General features: G+C 64.4%; 2 protein-coding genes, 1 long non-coding RNA gene and 2 other non-coding genes across 12 annotated transcripts; 1 reads left to right on the top strand and 4 right to left on the bottom strand.

Moving 5' to 3' along the window:
• Positions 1–439: 439 nt before the first annotated feature.
• On the bottom strand, positions 440–2,055 carry LOC138106118 (uncharacterized). Of its 2 annotated transcripts, none has more exons than XR_011148908.1 (3): positions 1,963–2,055; positions 1,240–1,456; positions 440–751 (listed from the first exon to the last, which is right to left on the bottom strand). It is a non-coding gene; the product is annotated as an uncharacterized lncRNA (long non-coding RNA). The 2 variants fall into 2 exon arrangements; XR_011148909.1 differs by lacking the exon at positions 1,963–2,055 and adding an exon at positions 1,775–1,955.
• Positions 839–967, bottom strand: LOC138106939 (small nucleolar RNA SNORA9). Its single transcript, XR_011149203.1, has one exon. It is a non-coding gene; the product is annotated as a small nucleolar RNA SNORA9 (small nucleolar RNA).
• On the bottom strand, positions 1,570–1,698 carry LOC138106938 (small nucleolar RNA SNORA9). The gene has a single exon (XR_011149202.1). It is a non-coding gene; the product is annotated as a small nucleolar RNA SNORA9 (small nucleolar RNA).
• Positions 2,056–2,321: 266 nt separating the features above from the next.
• CCM2 (CCM2 scaffold protein) lies at positions 2,322–13,318 on the top strand. 7 transcript variants are annotated; one of them, XM_069006148.1, is made up of 12 exons: positions 2,786–3,301; positions 3,487–4,195; positions 4,430–5,367; positions 6,829–7,002; positions 7,277–7,360; positions 7,696–7,879; positions 8,319–8,455; positions 9,198–9,333; positions 9,762–9,819; positions 10,537–10,675; positions 11,394–11,532; positions 12,432–13,318. In XM_069006148.1, the coding sequence occupies exons 3-12, from the start codon at positions 5,167–5,169 to the stop codon at positions 12,704–12,706; spliced, it is 1,527 nt and encodes a 508-aa protein (XP_068862249.1). In that variant the 5' UTR covers positions 2,786–3,301; positions 3,487–4,195; positions 4,430–5,166; the 3' UTR covers positions 12,707–13,318. The 7 variants fall into 7 exon arrangements, with proteins under 7 accessions (XP_068862252.1, XP_068862254.1, XP_068862249.1 ...); XM_069006151.1 differs by lacking the exons at positions 2,786–3,301; positions 3,487–4,195; positions 4,430–5,367 and adding exons at positions 2,322–2,504; positions 6,575–6,697; XM_069006149.1 differs by having other exon boundaries at positions 3,487–5,367.
• A 794-nt stretch (positions 13,319–14,112) lies between these two features.
• Positions 14,113–22,247, bottom strand: NACAD (NAC alpha domain containing). Its single transcript, XM_069006131.1, has 11 exons — positions 22,217–22,247; positions 17,747–20,083; positions 16,857–17,563; positions 16,187–16,775; positions 15,717–15,893; positions 15,542–15,630; positions 15,378–15,461; positions 14,915–15,061; positions 14,708–14,839; positions 14,362–14,484; positions 14,113–14,238 (listed from the first exon to the last, which is right to left on the bottom strand). The coding sequence occupies exons 1-11, from the start codon at positions 22,236–22,238 to the stop codon at positions 14,224–14,226; spliced, it is 4,422 nt and encodes a 1,473-aa protein (XP_068862232.1). The 5' UTR covers positions 22,239–22,247; the 3' UTR covers positions 14,113–14,223.
• Positions 22,248–23,210: the final 963 nt, after the last annotated feature.

The following is a 23,210-nucleotide window of genomic DNA, read 5'->3' as shown; positions in this document are numbered from 1 at the left end:
CAGCCTGTCCGGCTCATCAGCCACACGGACACCGGGGACTGGGGACACTGGGACACAGGACACGAGCACACGGACACGGGGACATCAAGGCCCGGGGATATCGGGACTCTGGTTATCTTGGGCACTGGGGCTGATGGACAGCTGGGGCTTGGGGACAGCAGGGCACACAGGCATTGGAACCATCAGGATCTGGGACATGGGAACACCAGGACCCACGGACATTGGGACACTGGGTATTGGGGACATTATGGTTCAGGGAGATGGGGCCACAGGGGCCATCTGAACCTGGGACATGGGGACAGCAAGTCCAGGTGACACTGGGGACACAGGGTGGGTCCCTGCTCCAGCACCTGGAGCACCTCCTTTCCCTCCCACTGAATCCCCATGTTAATCCCTTTTTACTTAAAACGGAAAGAAAAAAAGCTTTGGAATCAAAACATGGAAAACCTACGGGTTTGTGTTTAATCCCCTGATTTTGGTGTCATGGAATCCTTGTTCTTCCACAGGGAATTTGCCACGCTGCTCCAGCTTCTCCTTCCATCCATGGCCACTGGATAAATCCCCATGGGATAACAGCACTGGCCTGGGAAGGGTGGGATAGGCTGCCGAGGCCTTGGCAGGTGGCACCCAGCACACACCTTGTGCCGGGTTTGGCAGCGTTAATTAACCAGAACTGCGTTAATTACGGTGACAAGACTGTTGCACCCACTTTCTCCATCCTGGTGGCTTCCTGGATCACCGTGGAGGGAGCCTGGAATTGGGAAGGGCAGGAATGTCACTAACCCTGCTGCCCCTGCCCCCCCCCCCACCATTTTCCCCAAATATTCCTTGGGCCCGGTGATGTCCGAGGTTTCCATAACCACCCCCGGGAAGCACCGGGAGAGGCCTCAAACGGCCCCGGGATGCTCTGGCAGCGCTGCAGGAATGGTGGGAGCCACGCCAGGCCCCCCCATGCTGGAGCCTGCGGCAGGAAGAGCCGTGGGCACCCAGACACGGCAGATCCCGGGCTCTCCAGAAGCCCCGGGAAGCACCGGCAGCTTGGTGTCACCCCGGGAATGCCCTGCTGGAGCAAGGGGGGACACGGGGACAGCCCAGGAACGCGGCCCCGCAGCCCATGTGACACCAGGACCCACCTGGGCTCCCAGGAGCCAAACTCCCCAGCATTCCCATGGCATTCCAGCCCTGGAGACTCCCACTGGGCAGCCAAGGAGCACTGGCAGAGCTGGGGCTGACCCTCACCTGGGCAGGCGGTGGCGATGAACAAATCCTGCCACGACAGAGCTCCATGTGCCAGGTCACGGCATTCCCGTGGGATTTCAGCCCCGGAAGATGAGGGACCGAGGCCTTGGTAGCCCTAATTAATCAAAATTAGGCTAAAAACGGTGACAGGTGCCTTGGATCCACTTCCTTCTTCCTGGTGTCTTCCTGAATCCCTCTGGATCCTCGGAGCAGGAGCCTGGACCGGGAAAGGGCAGGAATGTCACTGGCCCCACCGCGCCGGGCGCACGCCCGCGTGTTTCGGGCTCCCCCAGTCCCCCCATGTCCCGCCCAGCTCCCTCCCCAGCCCGGGCATGTCCGGGGCTTCTATGACCGCCCCCGGGAGGCGCCGGGAGAGGCCTCAAACAACCCCGGGATGCTCTGGCAGCGCTACAGGAATGGCAGGGGCCACGCCAGGCCCCCCCATGCTGGAGCCTGCGGCGGGAAGCCGCTCCCGGGGGAGCCTCGAGCCCCGGGATACCCCAGGACACCCCCGGGAGCCCTTCCCAGAACGCACCTCGGCCCGCGGCCCCTCACGATCGCGGCGGGGCCCGATGGGCGGGGAGCGGCGCACCCCGCGCGGCCCCGGCAGCCATGCGTGGGGCCCAAGAAGCCATCGGTGGTCCCGCGGCTCGCGGTGGCGGCCCCGCGCGCGGATGGCGGCCGATGGCGGCGGATGCAGCCGGGCCGCCACGTCGCCCTCACCTGCTCCTGCGGCCGCCATGGCTGAGAAAGCGCGCACCTCGTGATGACGTCACCGCGACGCGGCGTGGTGACGGCATCAGCGTATGAAGAGCACGGGATGGGCGCGGCCCGAGGGCGGTGCGCGTCACCGCGGGATGACATCACAGCGGGGGCGGGGCAAGGGGGCGTGGTCTCGCCGTGTGGGCGCGGCCGGCAATCTTAGACCAATGGGGGCGTGGTTCCGGCGGTGGGCGTGGCTTGCGGTGCCGACGGTCTGGCGCAGGCGCGCCGCGCTCGTCTCCCCCCGGCGGCGGGACGATGACGTCACGGGAAGGCGCCGCCCAAGATGGCGGCGGGGCCGAGCCGCGGGCGCTGAGGCGGCGCCGGGAGCGGGAGCGGGAACGGGAGCGGGAACGGGAAGCGGGGCTGGAGCGGGAACCGGGCGGGCCATGGCCGCCGCCGCCGCGCGCTGAGGCCCCGCCGCTCACCCGGGCCGGGATGCCCCGGGGGGGGCCCGGGCCGCCGCCGGAGCCATGGAGGAGGAGGGCAAGAAGGGCAAGAAGGTGAGAGCGGGGGTCCGGGGGCAGAGGGACAGCCGGGGTTAGTGCTGTGCCTCCCCGAGGGTCTCTCAGCCCGGCCGGGAGCCCTCCCGGGGCTTTTCCGGAGCCCGTTCCCGGGAGTTCCCGACCTCCACTTCCCGGGAGAATCTGCCCACAGCCCCATCCCGGGGGTGTACCCAGAGCACCCACCCATAAACCTCCCGCTGTGAATGTGGGGTTTGAGAACGTTATTAATTGATAGGGTTGTTAATTATGGAGCGATTAATTTATGAGTTTGTTAATTTATTTAAATTATTACTGATGCAAATCAATTTCATTTATACATCTATTAATTTATGCCTTTATTATGCCTCCCGGGCTCGACTGCTCCAACCGTGCCTGTGTTGCCCTGATTTCCCTCCTTTCAACCCATTTCTGTGTCCTCTGGGAGAGGCTCAGCCAGAGCTGCTCCGCACGCCTGGAGCAGGAGGATGGATTTGATCCCATAGTTTTGGGGAGAAATTGGGTATTTTGGGAGTCCCTGGCCTCGCAGGGACCCCGGGAGGTGGCAGCAGGTTCCTGCTGACGCTCTGCCTGGAGCTGAGCAAAACATTCCCAAAATGAGCAAAATTGGGTGGGATTTTTGGGAAGTTGGCATCGAGGCTTCCCAGATAGTCAGATTTGGGAATGAAAGCCCCATGATGCCATCAGGTGACCCCGGGAGATGCTGCAGGAGCAGCAGCACCACTGGGGGAGGAATTTTCCACCTGGAGACGGGATGATCCTGCCCAAGGCTCCAGGGGATCTTAGGCTGAGCTCAGGTGTGTCTCACCTGTTCCCTGGGGCATCCCACTTTAGTTCCTGGCACTGGGAAGAGCCTGGATCATTCCCCTCCTTCCCTTCCCCAGGGACACATTCGGCTGGTCCCCCCAACCCTCTTATCCCACCTGGGTAATGCCACTTGTGTTCCCTGTGTCCCTGATCCCTCCTCACGGCTCTCTCCCAGGGCTGCTCCCACGTGCTCCAGTCCCCCCTGTACTGGTGCCGCTCACTGTGGCTGCTCCAGCCCTCCACTCCTGTCCTGATCCCGATGGATCAGGAGCTCCCCGAGTCCCTCTGGAGCGGGGCTGAGCTGGGGACCGGGGAGTGGCATGGCTGTGGCACCTCCTGGGCTGATCCATGGCCTTATGGAGCCTCCTTGGAGCAAGTTTTCCATCGTTGTGGTGGGTAATTAACCCTTGGAGCTGCTGCCTGTGGATCACCGTTAAACCTGGAAACATTTGGCTACAGAGACGGGAAGATCCATCTTTGTCTTCCTCACCTGTTCCAGCTGCAGGGAAAAACTCTTCTTCCTGCTTTTCCCACTCTGTGGATCATTCCAGCAGCATTCTGGGCTGAAATGGAGGAATTGAGTTCTCTCAGTGCTGATCCAAAGGGATTTCAGGGCAGGTTTGGTTGGGAGGAGGAGGAAAATCCCAGCCTGGCTTTGGGTAAAGTCTGAACTGGCTTAAACTGGAGGCCTGGAATTCCTTCCAGGAGCTCACATTCCTGGATCTCACTTGTGGTTATCGCAGTGGCATTGTGGAGCCATCCTGGGATAAAAAGCCATTATCCACAAGTCTTGTGAGGCAGGATGGATCCGGCTGGAATTCTGTCTGTGCCGTGGGAACCTGCCCAGGGCTGGGAGCGCTTGGTGTCACACCTGGGAGCCTCAGGTGAGGATGGGTGCTCCCAGCATGCCCAGAAGTGTGGGTGGGGGTGGATTTTCTGGGCGTGATTTCCCTGCTGGTCTGACTCTGGAATCCGTGCAGTGGCTGCCAGTGATCCAAAGCTTGCACGGTTTCCCTGGGGGAATTCTCTGGGTAATCAGCTGTTAGCATGGAATTCCCAGCTTTTCCAGCTCAGGGATGCCCTGGATAACTGAGGTTGGTGCCTTTTGCCTCTTCCAGCAGCTGCTTCGGCATTTCCCTCCTAAACCATGGAGTTGCTGAGCTCGGAGTTGTATCTTTGGGGGAAATTCTTCTTGAAATTCCTTTGTTATCCCGAATATCCAGCCCCGTGCCCTGGGCTGAGCCCCAGCGTGGGCAGCAGGAAAGAGGAATTCTGTCCCTCTGCCCACTCAGGTGAGATCCCACCTGCAGAGCTGCCCCAGCCCTGGGGCCAACAGCACCAGGACCTGGAGCTGCTGGAGAGAGCCCAGAGGAGGCCCCGGAGCTGCCCCAGGGCTGGAGCCCCTCTGCTCTTTGTGGGGCCGAATAAAGTGGATTTTGGAGTGTCTGTGCTGTGGGATGCAGGGGCAGGGCGGATGCATTTGCTGGGAGATCAGGAATTGGGGTGGTGGAGGAGCTGCCACTGTCCCAGGCTGCTCCAAGCCCCAATGTCCAGCCTGGCCTTGAACACTTCCAGGGATCCAGGGGCAGCCACAGCTGCTCTGGGCAGGAAGAAGCTTTACATCCCATGGACTCAATGGGCCATGGGATCATTAAGATTGGAAAAGCCTCTGGGAGCAGCACCTGGGATCCAGCCAGGTGTTGGAACAAAACAGCTCTGAGCTTGGAAGAGAAACCAGGGATCAACGTGCCTTGGGATGGGGGGTTTCCCTCCTGGGTGTGGTAATGGCGAAGGATGAAGGATTTGGGGTGTTCACAGGGATTTAGGGGTGCGGGAGGCAGGATGGGAGCAGGGAATGGGCTCGTGCCCCGGCCCTGGTTCCCTCCCCAGCTCGATCTGTCACGTGGGACAGAGGAAGCTGTGGCCGTGGCACTTCCGGCCCCAAACGCCTCGACTCCGGCACCCCCAAAACAAGGAGAACGCTCCCCACGGCCCCCGCGGCTCCCCCAGCACAGCTCGGTCCTGCTCTCCTGGTGGGAATTCCATGGAGGACGAGGTGGGTGCTGGGGTTTGGGGTGCCCCGAAAAGCAGAAGCTGTTCCAGGCTGCGTCACAGCTGGAGGTGCCTCCACCTCGGGTTTGGAGCCCCCAGTTCCTCGTCCGGGACAGCCAGGGCCCTACGGATGCAGCCGCATCCTCAAGGGAAAAGGGGGTTTCTCTGGATTGGGGTGGATCTGGATCCTACCTGGTGGAGGGGGAAGTGTCTGGGTACGACCTCGATCCCAGTGGCACGTTCCTGCATTGCTCTGCTTTGGATTCCTGAAGGATTCCTATGGAGCTGGATCCTTAAGCACTGGCAGGCAAGATTCCAGATGGGACATCCCCAAGTTGGAGAGTCCCCACACCTCTGTTCTTGGTAAACAGACCTGTTGTGTCCAGGATTTCCTTCTCTCCAGAGTCCCAGCCCCTCGGCAGGATTATGGAATATCCTGATCAAGGATCATGGAGTCCTTCTCCTGGATGCTCTGTGTTGGGATCCTTCCCAAAAATCCATGCTGCTGCTCCTGAGGCAGGGCTGTGGAGCTGCTTCCTCTCCTCCCTGTCCTGTAAGATCCCTTTATTTTTATCTCCCTGATCCAAGGGATGTTTTTCCAGGCTGAGCTGTCCTCAATGTCCTCGTGAGCTGGTAATTCCCAGTGTTCCAGGAGCTTTTCCTTGGTTTATATTTAATTAATTCACCACTGGAAGCATGTTCTCTGCCCCTTTGGATCCCATATTCTCTCTTGCCCACAAGGATCAGGAAAGGCAGGATGTGGCTGTCCTGAGGGGTGGGAAGCAGGGAATGGGACATTGGAGCCACATGTCCAAGGAGTTCCTAGATCCAGCCATGGATCTGTCTCCTCCAAACATCCACCTGGTAAACCTGGAATTGGAGCAGTCTGGTGATGTTCCAAATAATTTATCCGGTGTGGGGCTTGGCGAGATCCACATGGCATTCCCGTGCCGATGCCGAGGGACAGCTGGGAGCCTGTGTGTTGGCTCCAGCGGTTTTCCAAACCCGGCACTTCAGGGTTTGGAATTTCCCATTTTTCCTAGGGAAATCCACTTTCTGGGTCATTTTCTCATGATTTGGGGTCTCCTTGGAACATTCCTGCCTGTAGCAGATCCTCAGGGAGGTACAAAACCATGGAGGGTCCCTTTGGACCCGCTCTTCACCTGGAATATGTTGTAGTATAGAAGAGTTGTATTTCTCTTACCTGGCAGGTTGAACACAGTGACTTTGGGGGAAAACCACCATATTTTGGTAGTGGGAGCATTCAGCTCTTGTGTTGTGTCCCAGGAAAAGGGTTTCCTGTGGAAAGCCATGGATTTACAGCTCCAAACCTGGTGCGTCCATGGGGCAAAACCAGCAGGATGGGCTTGAGGGTCGCTGGACAGGAGGGGCTGGGGCTGCTGGACCCCCCAATTCTGGTGCCAAACCCCCCTTCTCACCCCGATCCCGGTGTTCCTCTCCCCAGCCTGGAATTGTGTCTCCGTTCAAGCGAGTGTTCCTGAAGGGGGAGAAGGGCCGGGATAAGAAGGCGCAGGAGAAGGTGACGGAGCGGCGGCCGCTGCACACGGTGGTGGTGGCACTGCCCGACCGTGTGGAGCCCGACCTGCTGCTCCACGACTACATCGAGAAGGAAGTCAAGGTATCCACAAGGGCCCTGAGCATTGGGAATGCCTTCCTAATATCCCAGCTGGCGCTGGGAACTCATTCCCCTTGTCCAAAGTCCCTCTCCAGCTCTCCTGAAGCCCCTTTAGGCACTGGAAGGGGCTCTGAGGTTTCTGTGGAGCTTCTTTTTTCCACCCACATTCCCACCTCTCACCCATCTCCAGGTTTTCCTTGGAGCATCTCCATGACTCATTCTGCCATGTCCAGGATCGTGTCCATGCTGTGGTAACGGTTTGTCTCTTCTCTCCCAGTATTTAGGGCAGCTCACCTCCATCCCAGGGTACCTGAACCCCTCCAGCCGCACGGAGATCCTGCACTTGATCGACAATGCCAAGGTGAGCACTCGTCTGCTCCGGGACTCCCAGCAGGCAGAAATCCCAGCTCACCGAGCTTCCTCCAGGCTGGGGCCTCCATCCTGCTCTTCCCTGGTGGGAGGGAAAGCTGTTCCCAAAGGGGAAACACCCCTGGGAGGGCAGTGTGGGACTCAAATGCATTCCCCAGAGAAGCTGTGGCTGCCCCATCCACTGAAGGGTTCCAGGCCAGGTTGAATGGGGAGCACCTTGGGATAGTGGAAGGTGTCCCTGCCCATGGTAGGGACCTGGATAATCCTTAAGCTCCTTCCAACCCAGACCATTCCATGGCTAAATCCATGTGAATCCCTGTGTTCCAGAGAGCCCATCAGCTTCCGGGGCAGCTGACACCGGAGCACGACGCCGTCATCAGCCTCTCTGCCTACAACATCAAACTGGTGTGGAGGGATGGGGAGGACCTGATCCTCAGGGTGCCCATCCACGACATCGCCTCCGTGTCCTACATCCGGGATGACTCCGCACACCTGGTTGTGCTCAAGACAGGTGAGTTGTGGCCATGGAGTTGGGATTGTCCCCCTGGGGGCCACCTGGGACAGTGGGAGATGTCCCTGCCCATGGCAGGGAGTGGGGCTTGGTGGTCTTCAAGGTCTCTCCAACCCAAAGCATTCCATGAGAGTTCCATGACACCTCATTCCCTGCCCTGAGCAGCTCTGTGCATATCACACCTGCGTGGTTTGGGAACGGGGAGCTGGGGAGGGCTGAGCCAGGGATTTATCTGATAACAAACCCTGTGGACAGGCTGTGGAATAAAGGAATGAATGCCTCAGGGGCTGGAATTCTGCGCTGTGAAAACAGCCAGACAGCTGTCAAAACCAGCTCTAAACTGGAGGCTTTTCATCCCATTCTCCTGCTTCAGGGCTCTTCCTCACCTACAGGACCCCTTCCCCTCCCTGCCTTTCCCTCACCTCTCCTCTCCCCTCAGCTCAGGATCCCGGGATCTCGCCGAGCCAGAGCCTTTGTGCCGAGGGCTCCAAGGCGCTGACGTCGGGCTCGCTGTCGGAGAGCGCCGGGGGGCCCCTGGAGTCCTGCTGCCTGGTGGTCCTGGCCACGGAGAACAAGGTACGGCTCCCACCGCTCCATGGAAACCCTGGGAACGCCTCGGTGTGGGCTCAGAGTCACTGGGATTGCTGGGAGGTTTCTGGCTCTTGGATCCACAGCAGCCAAGTCCTGTGGTGTGTCCAGATCCTTCCCTGCACTCCCCCTGTCGTGGGACACAGGCCCAGATACAGGGATACCAGGTGTGGTTGGGCATTGCTGGAGCACCTGGAGAGGGGATCCTGGTCCCTGTCCCAACCCTGGGACACGAGAGGGTCTCCAGGAACTGTTTCCCTTGGTCCCTATTGGCCAGAGCCTTCTGCAGCAGCGCAGAATCCGCAAGGACAATCCCACAATGGGGTTTTGCTGATCAGGATGTTTCCCCTGTGCTGACCTGGGAATTTGTTTCATCCAGTGTTTGGATCCAGGGATTCCAGTCCCAGCCTCTCTGATCTCCACTGAGGGTGGAGTTTCACTCCACTCATTTCCAGCCCTGACATTCCCTGGGGCACCTGCACCCCTCTGGGATGAGCCAAAACCCCAGGAAGCTGCATGGAGGAGCCTGGGCATGGAATGTGGGGGGGCTCCTGGGTTGATGCTGGAGCATCCCAGCTCCCGCTGCCGGGGGCAGGAGGACTGGGATGCCGGGAAGGTGATGGAGCTCGTTGTTCCCTCATCCCCATGGGGGAGCAACATCCATCCCACGGAGCCGAAGGGAGAGGAGATCTCCCTCTGGGATCTGCCACAGCTCCCTGCTCGTTCCCAGGTGGGTGCCGAGGAGTTGTGCTCCCTGCTCAGCCAAGTCTTCCAGATTGTTTACACCGAGTCCACCATCGACTTCCTGGACCGCGCCATTTTCGACGGCGCCTCGACGCCGACGCGGCACCTGTCCCTGCACAGCGGTGCGTGCGCCCTGCTGCCCTCCGTGCTGCTCCCCACACCCGGCACCTCTCCAGGGCCAGGCACAGCCACAGCCAGGAATGGTTGAGGTTGGAACAGCCTCAGAGACCCCCGAGCCCACCCAGCCCCCAGCACGGCCAAGGCCACCACTGGCCGTGTCCCCAAGTGCCACATCCACAGGGATGGGGACCCCACCCCTGCCCTGGGTATCCTGTTCCAATGCCTGACCACCGTTTCTGTGAAGGAATCTTCCTGAGATCCAACCTAAACCTCCCCTGGCACAACCTGAGGCTGTTTCCGCTCATCCTGCCGCTCATTCCTGGCCTCTCCCCTTCCGGCCAAGTCAGGAATTCCTTTGTGTCTCTTCTGGCTTGGGAAGTCACTGAGTTTGTGCCTCTCACATTCCATCTCCCAAATTTTTTCCCTCCAGATGACTCTTCTACCAAAGTGGACGTGAAGGAGCCCTTGGAGGTGGACGCCAGCACTTTGTGAGTGATCTGTGGCCCCGGAGCCGGGATTAACCCGGATCCACTGGCACATCGGGAATCTCAGCTGAGCCCGGCTGGGCCTCAGCAGGGTTGGCATGGATCCTGTCTGGGCCTGGATTGTTCTGCGCTCAGCATTCCAGGGAGAGTCACATCCACGGCGAGCAGTCCCTGTGTCAGCAGGGCACGGGGTCACCGGCTGGGGTCCAGCTGGAGCTGGGAGAGGGGTTTTCCCCAAAAACTTGTTATTTGGGAAACTTTTCCCTCCTGGGTCACTGTCAACATCGACAGTGTTTGTGGGGTGAAATCCTAACACACAAACCATTGGTTAGCATGGAGGGATGCTCTTGGAATAGCCAACACAGAGGGATACTCAGGAATGTTTAACATGGAGGAGTTATAAACATTATTGAAAATGGCACATTTAAGCCCGAGGTACAGCGCTTGGGGGTTCTTCCCTGTGTTATTCCCAGGGAGGAAGCAGCCAGAGGGATAATTCCCCACACAGGCCTCCATTGTCACTGTCACCAAAGCAGCATTTGGTTCCCTGGGAGTCCTGGGGTGCCCTCAGGAGCTGAGGGCTTCCAGAATCATGAAATATCCTGGGTTGGGAGGGACCCCAAGCATCAGAGCCCAACTCCTGGCCCTGCACAAGCCCCCCAAAAATCCCAGCACACCACCCCGAGGAGCTCCGGAGGACTCACCCGTGCTCGGTGTCAGTTCCTTTGCAGACACCCTGGAGGCCGGGGACACGTCCCCGTCGTCCTTCTCGGCGCGCCCGTCCCCACACGTGACCACGGCCAGCGAGAGCGAGCTCAGCACCACGGCCACCGAGCTGCTGCAGGACTACATGATGACGGTGGGATGTGGGATCAGGCCCCAGAGTGAGGGACAGGAGTGGAGGAGCAGCTCATCCTCCTCCTTCCCAGCCAGGCTGGGCTTGGAGGGTCTGATGGAGGGATCGTGGAATGGTTTGGGTGGGAAAGGGGCTGTAAGGGTGATCCAATCCCAAGTTACTCCAAACCCCATCCAGCCTGGCCTTGGGCACTTCCAGGGATCCAGGGGCAGCCACTGCTTCTGTGGGAAATCCATTCCAGTCCCTCACTACCCTCCCAGCCAAGAATTTTTTCCCTGTATCCCATCTAAATCACCACTTTTCCAGTGGGAAGCCATTCCCTGTGTCCTGTCCCTCCATGCCTTGTCCCCAGTCCCTCTCCAGCTCTCCTGGAGCCCCTTTAGGCCCTGCAAGGGGCTCGGAGCTCTCCCTGTGTTCATCCCTTCTCCAGGGGAACATTCCCAGCTGTCCCAGCCTGGCTGCAGAGCAGAGGGGCTCCAGCCCTGGAGCAGCTCTGGGGCCTCCTCTGGGCTCTCTCCTTCTCCCACAGGAGCATCCCCCCCTTTCCCTTTCCCATTGTCCAAGTCCCCTCATACCCCAAGACTCCACAAGTCACAGTCCCAGCGACGCCCACAGCTCATCCCAGCTTTCCCATCGGGTTCCTGGCCCTTCCAACACCATTCCCAAGCCTCCCAGCGCCCCTTCCCGAGCACAGGGTGCCATGAGGGCCGTGTCCCCGCAGCTCCGCACGAAGCTGTCCTCGCAGGAGATCCAGCAGTTCGCCATGCTGCTGCACGAGTACCGCAACGGGGCCTCCATCCATGAGTTCTGCATCAACCTCAAGCAGCTCTACGGGGACAGCAGGAAATTCCTGCTCCTGGGTGAGTGCTGGAACGGCTCCGGAGCCAGGAACCGGAGCTGAGGGGTGGGACTGAGGGGTGAAGGGGTGGGGGCACAGGGAGGCTCTGGGGTGCCAGCAGGAGAGGAGGAACATCCCAGTCCATCTCTCCTGTGGAGATCCCTTGTTCCTGGGGGCAGCTGGTCCATCCAGCCCAGCCCATCCCACAGCTACAGTCTCTCCTTGGAGCTGTTCCCTGCTCCCACCTGGCTATGAAGCACCTGGGAACTGCCTCCAGAACCAGGCAACCTAATCCAGACCTGGGAACCTCTCCCAAACCTAGAAACCTCCTCCAGAGCCAGAAAATTTAATTCAGACCTGGAAATCTCCAGGCCAGGAAACCTCCTCCAGACCAGGGATACTTTAAACAACCTGGCCTCTCATATCCTAGGAAAACGGGTCAGGAATACAAAATCTTCCCAGGACAGCCGCAGTGTCTGACTGCATCTGGGGCCTCTCACCCGGCCTCTGATGTCCAAGAAAAAGGAGTTGGGAATTTAAAATCCCCACAGGACAGGAGTAGAGTGTCTCACATGGGCCCACTGGCCCTTGGGGACGCTGAGGGGACAGGACAGATGGCCCTGATGGGACAAATTATCGGGATAAGCTCAGCAAAGCCGAGCAAGATGCCGGGTGAGGAATTAGATCATTTGGAGCTCAGAAAATCCTGCTTGAGGCAGATTTTGGCCTCAGTGAGCGGTGGCTGCAGGTCTCAGGTGTGAACAAATGAGGGGCCCTGGAGGTCCCCCTCCCTCCAGAGAGACTCCTGGGCCCTCCTGGAAGGCTCGGGAGTGGCATCCAGGTGAGGAATCCCCACGGATACCTGTCCCGGGCGCTCTCCGTGCCGCCCCGAGCCGCGCCCGTGTTGTGTCCTGGCTCCAGGCCTGCGTCCCTTCATCCCGGAGAAGGACAGCCAGCACTTCGAGAACTTCCTGGAGACCATCGGGGTGAAGGACGGCCGCGGGATCATCACGGACAGCTTCGGCCGCTACCGGCGCTCCCTGGGCGCCGCCTCCGCCTCCAACGGCACCGGTGCCGCCAGCAGCTCCGACGAGCAGTCGGTGCCCTCGGAGGAGGACGAGTGGGACCGGATGATCTCCCACATCAGCAGCGATATCGAGGCCCTGGGCTGCAGCCTGGACCGGGACTCGTCCTGAGGGAGCCCGGGGATTGCAGCTGCTCCCACGTGGAACTTGGGGCTGCCCTTGGGGGGACCCTGGGACACGGAGTTACCCCAGGGGGCAACGTGGGGCTGCCCCCCGTGGGGACATGGAACGTGGAGCTGATCCCAGGGGGATCCTGGGACATGGAGCTGCCCCTGGAGGGACCCCAGGACTGGGAGCTGCCCTCGGAAGGGACATGGAACATGGGCACGCCCCAGGGGGACTCTGGGGCTGCCCTTGGAGGGGCCCAAGAACACCAGCCTGTGCCCTCATGGAGATCCTGGAACATGGAGCTGCCCTCAGAGGGATCCCGGCCCTCTCCTGCAGGATTTGGGGCTCCAGCAGGGTGGCTGCACTGCCTGAGCTTCATTAACAGCTCCAGGGGCTCCCTCCGGATCCCAGGGCTCCGGATGGGACAGGGGGGACAGATCTGGATTTGGATTTTGGGGACAGATCTGCTCCTGAGCATCCCTGTCAGCTCCTCAGGGATGTCCTGAGTGTTGGGATCTGTTCCTGAGGGGCTGGAGCCATTCCCCCCCCAGTTTACAGTTTGCACAGTGGGTCCCCCAGAACTGCCCCTACAATGAAGTTTTACCACAATGTGAATCTTCTCACCGTCTCATCCGTGGCGTTGGAACATTCCTGAGCATTCCAGCTCCCCCAGTCTGGGATTCCCCACGGTCACTGCAGGAGCTTGGTGGGACCCCCGGAGCTGAGCCAGGACCCCCCCCCCTTTATCTGCATCGCCTGGGGTGCTCCCACCCCAAGCAGGGTCCTGTCCCCTCCCCCGCTCTGGAGTCAGATGCTGACTCAGCAGTTTGGGGATCCAGCACATTCCAGAGGCCTCGGCCCCAAATCCCCCCCCAGTGCCCCCAGCACTGCCCACACTGGGGTGTCCCCCCACACCATGACCCCACCAGTGTCTCCCCTCATCCTTCCTGGTGACCCCCCCTTCTCCCAGGGCTCTCCCAACCCCTCCTCCCTCTGGAATTCAGGTGTCCCGGGAGCTGAGGCACCCCCAGGGACTCACCTGGGGGACACAGGGGAGAGTGTCCCCTTCCACAGCCCTTCCCATTCCAACACCAAGAAAATGGAGAGCAGGAGGGGATCCCTGGGACTTGGGGATAGAGTTCCCTCCCTTCCCAGCCCTTGGAGCTGGGGGGCTTCATTCCCATCCCAGGTCTCTGCCACCCCCCAAATCTGGAGGGGAGGGGGTGTCCCTGATCCCCAGTGATGCTGGGAGCACCCTGGGGTGCTGCCTCTCCCCCAAAACCTATCCTTCCACTTCCCCCATCCCAGTGACACCCCCAGGCGCTGCCCCCCATCCCACTGCTGGGAAAGGGGCTCCCCAACCTCCCAAAATCAGGCCTGGGAGGCAAGGTGCAATCCAAGGGGTGCAGGAGGCCTTTATTGAGCAGTCCAGGGGGCCAGGAGGAGGATGGGGGCAGGAGGAAGGACGTGGTGGGGGGGGCTCTGTGCATCTATACAGGGGGCCAGGACACCCCCGGCCGCTACATGGTCAGTTCCTGCGGGAGAGAGCAGAGTCGGGAATTCTGGGATCAGCCCCAATTCCCGCTGGGAAAAGGGGGGGGGGGGGGTCACAGCCCCAGTTCCTGCTGGGAACGTTGGGGTCACAGCCCCCCACTCACCATGATGGCGTTGACGATGTCGTTGTTGTTGTGCCGCAGTGCCCGCACGGCCTTGGGCCGTGACACGTTGGCCTGGGCCATCACCAGCTCGATGTCCCGCACCTCCAGCCCCGTCTCATCCACCTGGGAGGGGCCACAGTGCTGCCAAACCCCCCCAGGGCACACACCCAGCCCTGACCCCCAGGGACCCCTGTGCACCCCCTCCCCGCCCACAGAACCGGGGGCTGAGCCATCCCCAGCTCAGCACCCTGCACCTCCAGCCCCGTCCCATCCACCCCAGGGCGTCACAGCACTGTCACCCCCCCCATGGCACCCCCGGGGGCACTTGGAGCCCCCCAGCACTCACCTCCTCCTCCTCCTCGCTCTCCTCCTTGATGGCCAGGGCAGGTGCAGCGTCGGTCACGAGTGCCGAGTGCTCCAGGGGCACCTTGAACTTCTCAGCCGCCGCCTTGTGCACTTGCTGGGACAGGTCCTCGATCTGGGGGGGGGGGGACACGGGGTCAGCACAGCCACCCCCGAGCCACGGCCTCCCCCCCAAAGCCCCCCAGCCCACCTTGGCCTCCCCGAAGACGATGTAGATGTCGGACACGGGGCTCTTGAAGACGTCGGGTTTGGAGATGACGAACAGGATGTTCTTGGATTTGCGGATGGTGATGCGGGTGACGCCGTGGATCTGCCGCAGCCCCAGCTTGGACATGGCCTGGGGGGCCGGGGGGCACAGGGTGACCCCTGCACCCTGGCACGGCAGCCTGGGGGGATCCAGCCCCCCACAGCACCCCAAATCCCCGGGATAACAGGGACACCAGAGACGGGGGATGTTGTCTCAGCATGGCCAGGATGGGCCCCCCCCAGCCCACGGTGGGGACCCCCTGAGTCCCATCCCAGCGTTGCCCAGAGACCCCCCAGAGTGGGGAGCTGACCCTCAATACCCCAGGACTGACCCCCTCCCCAAGCCCTGGGATGGGACAGGGACCGCAAATCTGTGGGACACCCCCAGCCCCCCAAGGACCCCCCACCTTCCGGGCCTTCTTCTCGCTGCGGCTCTGCTTGGCTTTGCTGAGCGGTTCCTCTCCGGGGCCGAGGGCGTGGCCGAGGGGCACCTGCCGAGAGGGGGGGGGGGGGTCAGCGGGGCCCCCACACCCCGGGGCACCCCACCACCCCCGACCCCCCAAAACCCCACCTGGGGCTGGGCAGGGGGTGGCTCCGAGCCCTCGGGCTCCTCCAGCTCCGGGATGGACTCGTCGTTGCTCTCAGACTCGTTCCCGGACCCTGTGCAGAGCAGGGGGGGGGGGGGGGGGTGAGAGGGGCTCCCCAGACCCCCCAAAGGCGGGGGTACCCCACGGGACGCCCCTCACCTCGATGGTTGGGCTGGCAGCGCTGGGGGGCCGGGGGGGGCTGGGGGGCCTCAGCCTCGCTGGATGAGCTCGACTCCGACTGCAGAGATCCCCGAGGGGGGGCCCGGCCCCCCCCAGCCCCTGGGCCCCCTGCCCGGCCCTGGGGCTCCGGCTCCTTCTGCGGGGAGGGCTGGGGGGCTGTGAGGGCAGAGGGGCTGAGCTGGGGGGTCCCCAAAACCCTTCGGGAGGCTCAGCCCCTCCTGCTCACCCCTGTCGCCCACCCTGGCACCCCCCAAAGGGACCCCCAGGCCCCCCGGGTGCCCACCCTGCTCCCACAAAACACCCCATGGCAAGGGAGGGGGGGGCTGAGCTGGTGGTGCCCCCCAAAACCCCCCCCATCCGGCTGAACCCACCCAGGACCCCCCGAAGCCCCCCCATGGGCGGTGCCCACCCCAGTCCCACAGCCACGGGGGGTTTGGGGGCCCTCTTACCTTCGAGGTGCTTCCTGGAGAGGGGCAGCCCCGGGGGGGAATCCTGGCTGGGGGGGGCCCGGGGGGGGCTCGGGGCCAGCGGGGCCGGCGTGGCGGGAGGAGGCACTTGGCTGAGTTTGGGGGGCGCAGGGCAGGGGGGCTCGGGAGGAGGCCCCGGCTGAGCCCCCGCAGCTGGCAGGGGGCCGGGTGCGACCCCCGCCACGGCCTCCTCTTCCTCCTGCTGCTCGGGGGGGGCCGCGGGGGGGCCGGGGGGACTTGGGGGGACTTTGGCATCGGTGCCCCCTGCAGCGTGGCCGGGGGGCTCAGGGCCCGGCCGGGGGGTGGGGGGCTCCTGCAGGGCAGGGGGCAGGGCCCCCGGGGCCCCCCGGAGCGAGGCGGTGACACCCGGCCCGGCCCCGCGCCCCGAAAAGGCACCGGGTGGTGGGAGCAGTTCGGGGGGGGCCGGGGGGGTCCCCACAAACACCTCCCGCTCCGAGGCCGTGAACTGCGGCGAGGGGGGCACGGGGCCCGCATCCTCATCCTCTTCTTCCTCCTCCTCGGGCTCTCCGCGGGGCCCGGGGGGGCGCGGGGGGGTCTCTCCGGCGCTGCCCTCGGGGGCGGTGACGAAGCTGGAGGATGTGCGGGAGCGCGACGTGTCCGGCAGCTCCGGGGACAAAGCCTTGGGAGAGGCGGTGGCCACGTCCCCCGACTCCTCAGGGACGTCCCCAGGGGGCTGTGACAGCGTCCCCTGTGCCAGGGGACACGGGGGGACAGCTGGGGACTCTTGGGATGGGGCCACCCCGGCTGCCAGCGCCACGGGGGACACGGCCCGGGGAGGGGGACATGGGGCAGGGACAGCGGCCGGGGGGCTGGGGGTCACCAGGTCGGTGGCCATGGTGTCCATTGCGCTGGGGGTCGCCACGTCAGTGGTCACGGTGGCCGTCTCATCGCGGGCGGTTGGTATCACTGGGGTGGTATCCGTGGTGTCCACCACACTCAGGGTCACTGGGGCGGTGTCCGTGGTGTCCAACAGGGCAGGTGTCACCGATGTCACCAGGTCGATGGGCGCAGTGTCCCTCTCATCCAGGGGTGGTGGCGTCACTGATGTCACCAGGTTGGTGGCTGCAGCGGCCATCAGGGTGGGTGTCACTGATGCTACCAAGTCAATGGCCACAGCATCCTTCAGGGTGGATGTCACGGGTGTTACCAGGACAGTGTCCACAACTTCCATCTTATCCAGCAGGCTGGGTGTCACCAGGTCAGTGGCCATGATGGCCGGCTCATCTGGTGGGCTTGGTGTCACCAGGTCAGTGGCCACAGTGTCCGTCTCATCTGGTGGGCTTGGTGTCACCAGGTCAGTGGCCACAGTGTCTGTCTCATCTGGTGGGCTTGGTGGCACCAGGCTGGTGGCCACAGTGTCTGTCTCATCTGGTGGGCTTGGTGGCACCAGGCTGGTGGCCACAGTGTCCGGCTCATCTGGTGGGCTTGGTGGCACCAGGCTGGTGGCCACAGTGTCCGGCTCATCTGGTGGGCTTGGTGGCACCAGGCTGGTGGCCACAGTGTCTGGCTCATCTGGTGGGCTTGGTGTCACCAGGCTGGTGGCCACAGTGTCCGGCTCATCTGGTGGGCTTGGTGTCACCAGGCTGGTGGCCACAGTGTCCGGCTCATCTGGTGGGCTTGGTGTCACCAGGCTGGTGGCCACAGTGTCCGGCTCATCTGGTGGGCTTGGTGTCACGGGTGTTACCAGGCTGGTGGGCTTGGTGTCCAGCTCATCTGATGGGCTTGGTGTCACGGGTGTTACCAGACTGGTGGGCTTGGTGTCCAGCTCATCTGATGGGCTTGGTGTCACGGGTGTCACCAGGTCGGTGGCCACAGTGTCCGGCTCATCTGGTGGGCTTGGTGTCACCAGGTTGGTGGCCACAGTATCTGGCTCATCTGGTGGGCTTGGTGTCACCAGGTCAGTGGCCACAGTATCTGGCTCATCTGGTGGGCTTGGTGTCACTGGTGTCACCAGGCTGGTGGCCACAGTGTCCGTCTCATCTGCTGGGCTTGGTGTCACCAGGCTGGTGGCCATAGTGTCCAGCTCATCTGCTGGGCTTGGTGTCACCAGTGTCACTGCATCAGTGGCTGCAGCATCTGATGGGCTGGGCGTCACCAGGCTGGTGGCTGTGCTGTCCATCAGGCTGGGTGTCACCATATCAGTGTCTGCAGTTTCTGGCTCATCCAGTGGGCTTGGTGTCCCTGGTGTCACCATGTCAGTGGCCACAGTGTCCAGCTCATCAGACGGGCTGGGTGTCACTGGGCTGGTGGCTGCAGTGTCCATCTCGTCCAGCGGGGTTGGTATCACTGGTGACACCAGGTCAGTGTACACTGTGTCCATCAGGCTGGGTGTCACTGGTGTCACCACATTATTGGCTGCAGTGTCCATCTCATCCAGGGGGGTTGGTGTCACCGATGTCTCCAAGCCGGGGGCTGCAGAGTCCAGCTCGCTGTGGCCATCAGCTGTCCCAGTGCTGATCTCAAGGTCATTGTCACCATCACTGTCACCCCCAGGGCCGTCCTGGGGCTCCCCATTAGCCCCCCCCAGCTGGTGGCTCTGCGGGTCCCCGGCACAGAGCGCGGGCGGCCGGGGGACAGGGCCAGTCACTGCCAGCTCTGGGCAAGGTCCCTGTCCCGGCGCCGCTCCAGAACCTTCTGTCGCTGCCAGCTCCTCGGGGGGCTCCGGCGGGGGCCACGCCCCCGTGATGGTGACAAAGGCGTCGCCGTCCAGCTCTGCGTCCCCTCCAGGGGGTGCCAGGGGTGTCCCCAAGGATCCGGGAGCCGTGTCCTGGCCCGGGGGGTGACACGGGGACCCGGCACGGAGGTGGAGCTCGACGCCGGCGGGGCCGGGGGGTGCCGGGGGGGTCCCCGGGGGTGTCCCCGTGTCCCCCGCGTGCCGCTCGGTGCCGTAGAGCCGCTCGTCCTCGTCCCCGTCGTAGGCGGCCGAGTCCGAGGAGGCGTCGGTGTCGTCGCGGAAGGCGAAGGCCTCGTCCCCGCCCTCGGGGATGGAGCTCTCGGACAGCGAGCGCAGGAAGGACGCCGAGGTGCTGCCTTCGTCCTCCTCCTCCTCGGCGGGGGCCCGGGGCGAGATCTCCACGGCCTCGGCCTGGAAGAGGAGGCTGCCGCGGAACGGGAGCAGCGCCGCCGGGATCAGCCCCGAGCCCTCGTCCTCGTCCTCGTCCTCCTCCGGCGTCTGCCCATCCTCATCATCATCATCCTCATCGTCCGCACAGCCCGGCAGGGAGAAGGGGCCGTCTTCGTCATCATCATCCTCCTCCTCCTCGGGGGACAGTGGGGGGAAGGCCGGGGGGTCCCCCAGGCCGGGGGGCAGCGCCAGGGCCCCCCCCAGACCTTCAGCCTCGCCCTCAGCCTCGCCCAGGCCTTCAGCCTCGGCCGCCAGGTTGGGGGAGCAGGACGGGGAGGTGCTGGCCGTGCCCGAGGAGCCCCAGCTGCCGCCCTCGGCCGTCATGTAGGACCCCGAGGGGGACGTGGGGGGCGAGCACAGCCCCTCGCTGTCCCCGTCCGTCGGCTCCTCGGGGGGGGGCGGCCGCGCCCCCCCCGCCCGCACCGGCGTCGAGGGGGCCGTGAAGAACAGCTCGGGGTCCAGCGCGGGGGGGCGGCCCGGGAGGGGCTCCTTGGGGGGCGCGGGGAAGGGGCAAGGCACGGGGGGCCCCCCCCGAGGCTCGGGCGGGGGGCAGCGCGTCTCCTCCCCCATCACAATGCGGGTGTCCAGCGGGTCCGCGGGCGGGGGCGGCCGGCACGGAGAGCCGGGGGGGGCGGCGGCGGCGGGGCCGGGGTCACAGCTGGCCCCCTCGGGCGGGGGACGAGCCTCCTCCTTGGCCGGCATCGGCGGGGGGATCGCGGGCATCGGCGGGGGGGCTGCGGAGAGAGGGGACACCCCTGAGTGCCACAGCCCCCCCCCCCCCCCCCCCCCCGAGTCACCATTGAGAGAGGGGACACCCCTGAGTGCCACCCCCCACTCCAGGGTCATCCCGTGACGGTGGAAGGGGGCACACCGCGGGCACTGCCCTGGGGGCGGGCTAGTGTCACTCCCACCCATCCAGGGGTGCGAGAACAGGGTGACCCCACCCAGAGCACCTGGGGGGGTCCCCACAGGTCTGGCGAAATTGGGGGGCACCAGCAGCCCCCCGTCCCCACACCCCTCTCTGAGGGGCGCACGAGGTTGCAGCCGCAGCAAGGCGGGATCCCAACCCAGACCCCTCCACACGCACAGAACCCCCCCTGGGCGGGGGGCGAGGGCGCACCCCCCTTACAGCCGCCCCGGGCACCCCGCGTCCGCACCGAGTTTGGGGGTGCTCAGCCCTGCACTGCCCACCCCTACCCCAAAAAACACCCGGGACCCCCCCTGGGGCCCCCCCTCCATCACCGGGGCCCCTCCCTCCGCTACCTGAGCCCCCTGGGGATGGATCCATGGGGCGGGAGCGGTCGGACCCGCGCTCACCCCCGGCCCCTCCTGCAGCACGGGCCCCCCGCCCCCCCCGGGCGTTATAACCGGGCGGGGGGCGGGGCCGGCGCGGGGGGAGCCGGGAGGGGGCGGGGCCCGCGGGGGTATTTGCGGGGCAGGTGCCGCTACTCCCCCCCAGTCTGAAATGGTTCAGTCCAACGCACAACCCCCCCCCGCACCCCACCACGTGCTAGGGACCCCTGGAAGGCTCATTGAGGGGGGGTCCCGTCCCGCCTCCCACCCCCGGTGCCGTTTTGGGGGGGACTCTGCCCTGTAATGAGGGGGGGCTGCTGGGATCCCCGTAATTCAGCGTTTCCGTGCCTGGCCGCGGCCGCCCCACACCTTGGGGGGTGTTTTGGGGTCCCCTCTGCTCACCCTGGAGGGCACGCCCTGACCCCCCCCCCCGTACAAACCGGACCCTCACCCCCTTTCTCGGGGACCCCCAGACTCAGCTCTGTGGGGGGCACTGAGGCACAGGGGGAGGGTGACACTGGGGTGTGTCCCTCTCCTTGTCCCCGCTGTCCCCAGCCCCTCAGGAAGGTGCGGATGACCCCAGGGATTTCTCCCGGCTGTCCCCAGCCCTCCCGACACGTGACAGTGGCCCCCCAGGGACACTGGTGTGGGGTGACCTTGGGCTGTGCCTCAGTTTCCCACCCCGGGGGTGGGATGGTGCTGGGAGTGGGGCGACGCTCAGCCCCCCAGTCCCACCAGCACCTCCCAGTACGGGGGGGGCACAACCCGATACCGACCCCCGCTGGGTCTCCTGGGGGTGAGGGGGTGACCCCGAAGCGGGGTCCCCAAAGTCCCCCGTGCCCCGCCCCGGAGCCCCCCGGTTGTGCCGGGCCCGGAGCCCCGGGCGGTGGCGGCTGCCGAGAGTCGCGGCCGGGCCGCGTATCCCGCTCCATCCTCATCCTCCGGCTCCGTCATTCCCGCTCTGTCCCTCATTCCCCCGCTCCATCCTCGTCCTCCGTCTCTGCCCTTCATCCCCCGGCTCCATCCCCATCCCTCCTTCTCTGTCGTCCGTCGCTCCCGCTCCATCCTCATCCTCCGGCTCCATCATTGCGCCTCTGTCCTTCATCCCCCACCTCGATCCTGCTTCCTTCCACTCCATCCTCATCCTCCCATCCTGCACCCCTCCCTGCTCCGTCCTTCATCCCCCTGCTCCATTCTCATTCCTTCACCCCTCAGCCCTCCATCGCTCCCGCTCTGCCTTTCATCGCTCCATCTCCATCCTGATGGCTGCGGCTCCCTCCTCCCTGCTCCGTCCTTCATCCCCCTGCTCCATCCTCCTGCTCCATCCTCATCCTCCTGCTCCGTCCTTTCCGCTCCGTCCTTCATCCTTCCGGCTCCGTCCTTCATCCCCCTGCTCCATCCTCATCGCCCCGTTCCATTCCCATTCTCCGACTCCATCCCTCCGCTCCGTCTTTCATCCCTCTATCCCGCACCCCCCATCCCTCCGCTTCCATTCTTCCCGCTCCCTCCTCACCTCCTCGTCCCTCCCGCTCCCTCCTCACCCTCCCGCTCCATCCGCGCCCCCCCGGCCTCACCTGCCTCCGCTCCCTCCGGCATCCCGTTCTCCTTCTCCGATCCGCCCCCCCCGGCGGGTTTCAGGGATTCTCCGGGCTCGGCGCTGCCCGCGGCCCCCCCCGGCCCGGCCCCCCCCGCTCCCCCCGCTCGGCTCGGCCGGGCGGACGCGGCTGCGGCGGCGGCGCCGGAGCATCAGCGGGGCTGGGGCGGGGGCGGGGGGGGCGCGGGGGGGCCCGGCCCGGCTGATGTCAGCGGGAATTGTGTCCCGCCCGGCCCCGGCTCTGTCGCGATAGAGGGTTTGTGCCGGAGGGCGCGGGGCGGGCGCCAGGCGCTGCGGCGGGGGGGGAGCCCGGGCCCACCCAGCGCTTGCATCAGCTCGGGGGGGGGGGGGCGCGAGGGCGGGGCCCGGCCTCAGTTTCCCCCACTTTGTCCCTTAAAAACGGGGGATGATCATCCCGCGGTGTCCTGGGGGGAACTGGGGCGGGGGACACAGGGCGGAGCCCCCCCAAAAGCGTCTGCGCGGGTGCGGTGACACCAGAGATGGGGGCGCGGAGGGGGGGGGTCCAGCCTCATTTTCCCCTCCCGGAGTGGGACTTTGTCCCTTAAAAAGGGGGGGATGAGTACCCCGAGGTGCCCTGGCTGGATTAGGGTGGGGGGAACACAGGGCGGAGCCCCCCCAAAAGCGTCTGCGCGGGTGCGGTGACACCGGTGGGGGGAGGGAAGGAGCCGCGTGTTCCCCCCCGCGTGTCCCCGGAGCACCGGGGGTGCAGGATGAGGGCGGGCATTGTCCCCCCCGGGCTGGCCGTGCCCGCGCTGCCGGTGCCAGGCACAGCCCCGAACGGTGACTCAGCAGCTCCCGGCCCCGCCGTGTCCCCCCTGTCACCGTCTGTCCCCCCCCAGCCGGGCCGTGTCCCCCTCCCGGGGGACCGGAGGGGTCGCGGAGCCAGGTGGCCGCCAATCCGTCCCCAAAGCCCCTCCCGGCCCCTGTGCGTCACCCCCAGGACTGTCCTGAGC

Source organism: Aphelocoma coerulescens, chromosome 2, assembly GCF_041296385.1.
Source record: "Aphelocoma coerulescens isolate FSJ_1873_10779 chromosome 2, UR_Acoe_1.0, whole genome shotgun sequence".
Taxonomy (NCBI): Eukaryota; Metazoa; Chordata; class Aves; order Passeriformes; family Corvidae; genus Aphelocoma; species Aphelocoma coerulescens.
Note: the sequence above shows the minus strand (reverse complement) of the source record. Positions and strands in the feature narration are given on the sequence as shown.

Bases quoted from the DNA above. Each gene is read 5' to 3' on its own strand.
- NACAD (XM_069006131.1), bottom strand. From the start codon at position 22,238: ATGCCGGAGGGAGCGGAGGCAG. The intron at 20,084-22,216 runs GTGAGGCCGGGG...CTCTCTCCGCAG, and splicing joins GCCGGAGGGAGCGGAGGCAG to CCCCCCCGCCGATGCCCGCG. The intron at 16,776-16,856 runs GCCTCTCCCAAG...ACCGCCCCCGAG, and splicing joins AGTCGGGGGACGTGGCCACC to GGCAGCGCCGGAGAGACCCC.
- CCM2 (XM_069006148.1), top strand. From the start codon at position 5,167: ATGGGCTCGTGCCCCGGCCCTGGTTCCCTCCCCAGCTCGATCTGTCAC. The intron at 8,456-9,197 runs GTACGGCTCCCA...GCTCGTTCCCAG, and splicing joins TCCTGGCCACGGAGAACAAG to GTGGGTGCCGAGGAGTTGTG. The intron at 9,820-10,536 runs GTGAGTGATCTG...GCTCGGTGTCAG, and splicing joins GAGGTGGACGCCAGCACTTT to TTCCTTTGCAGACACCCTGG.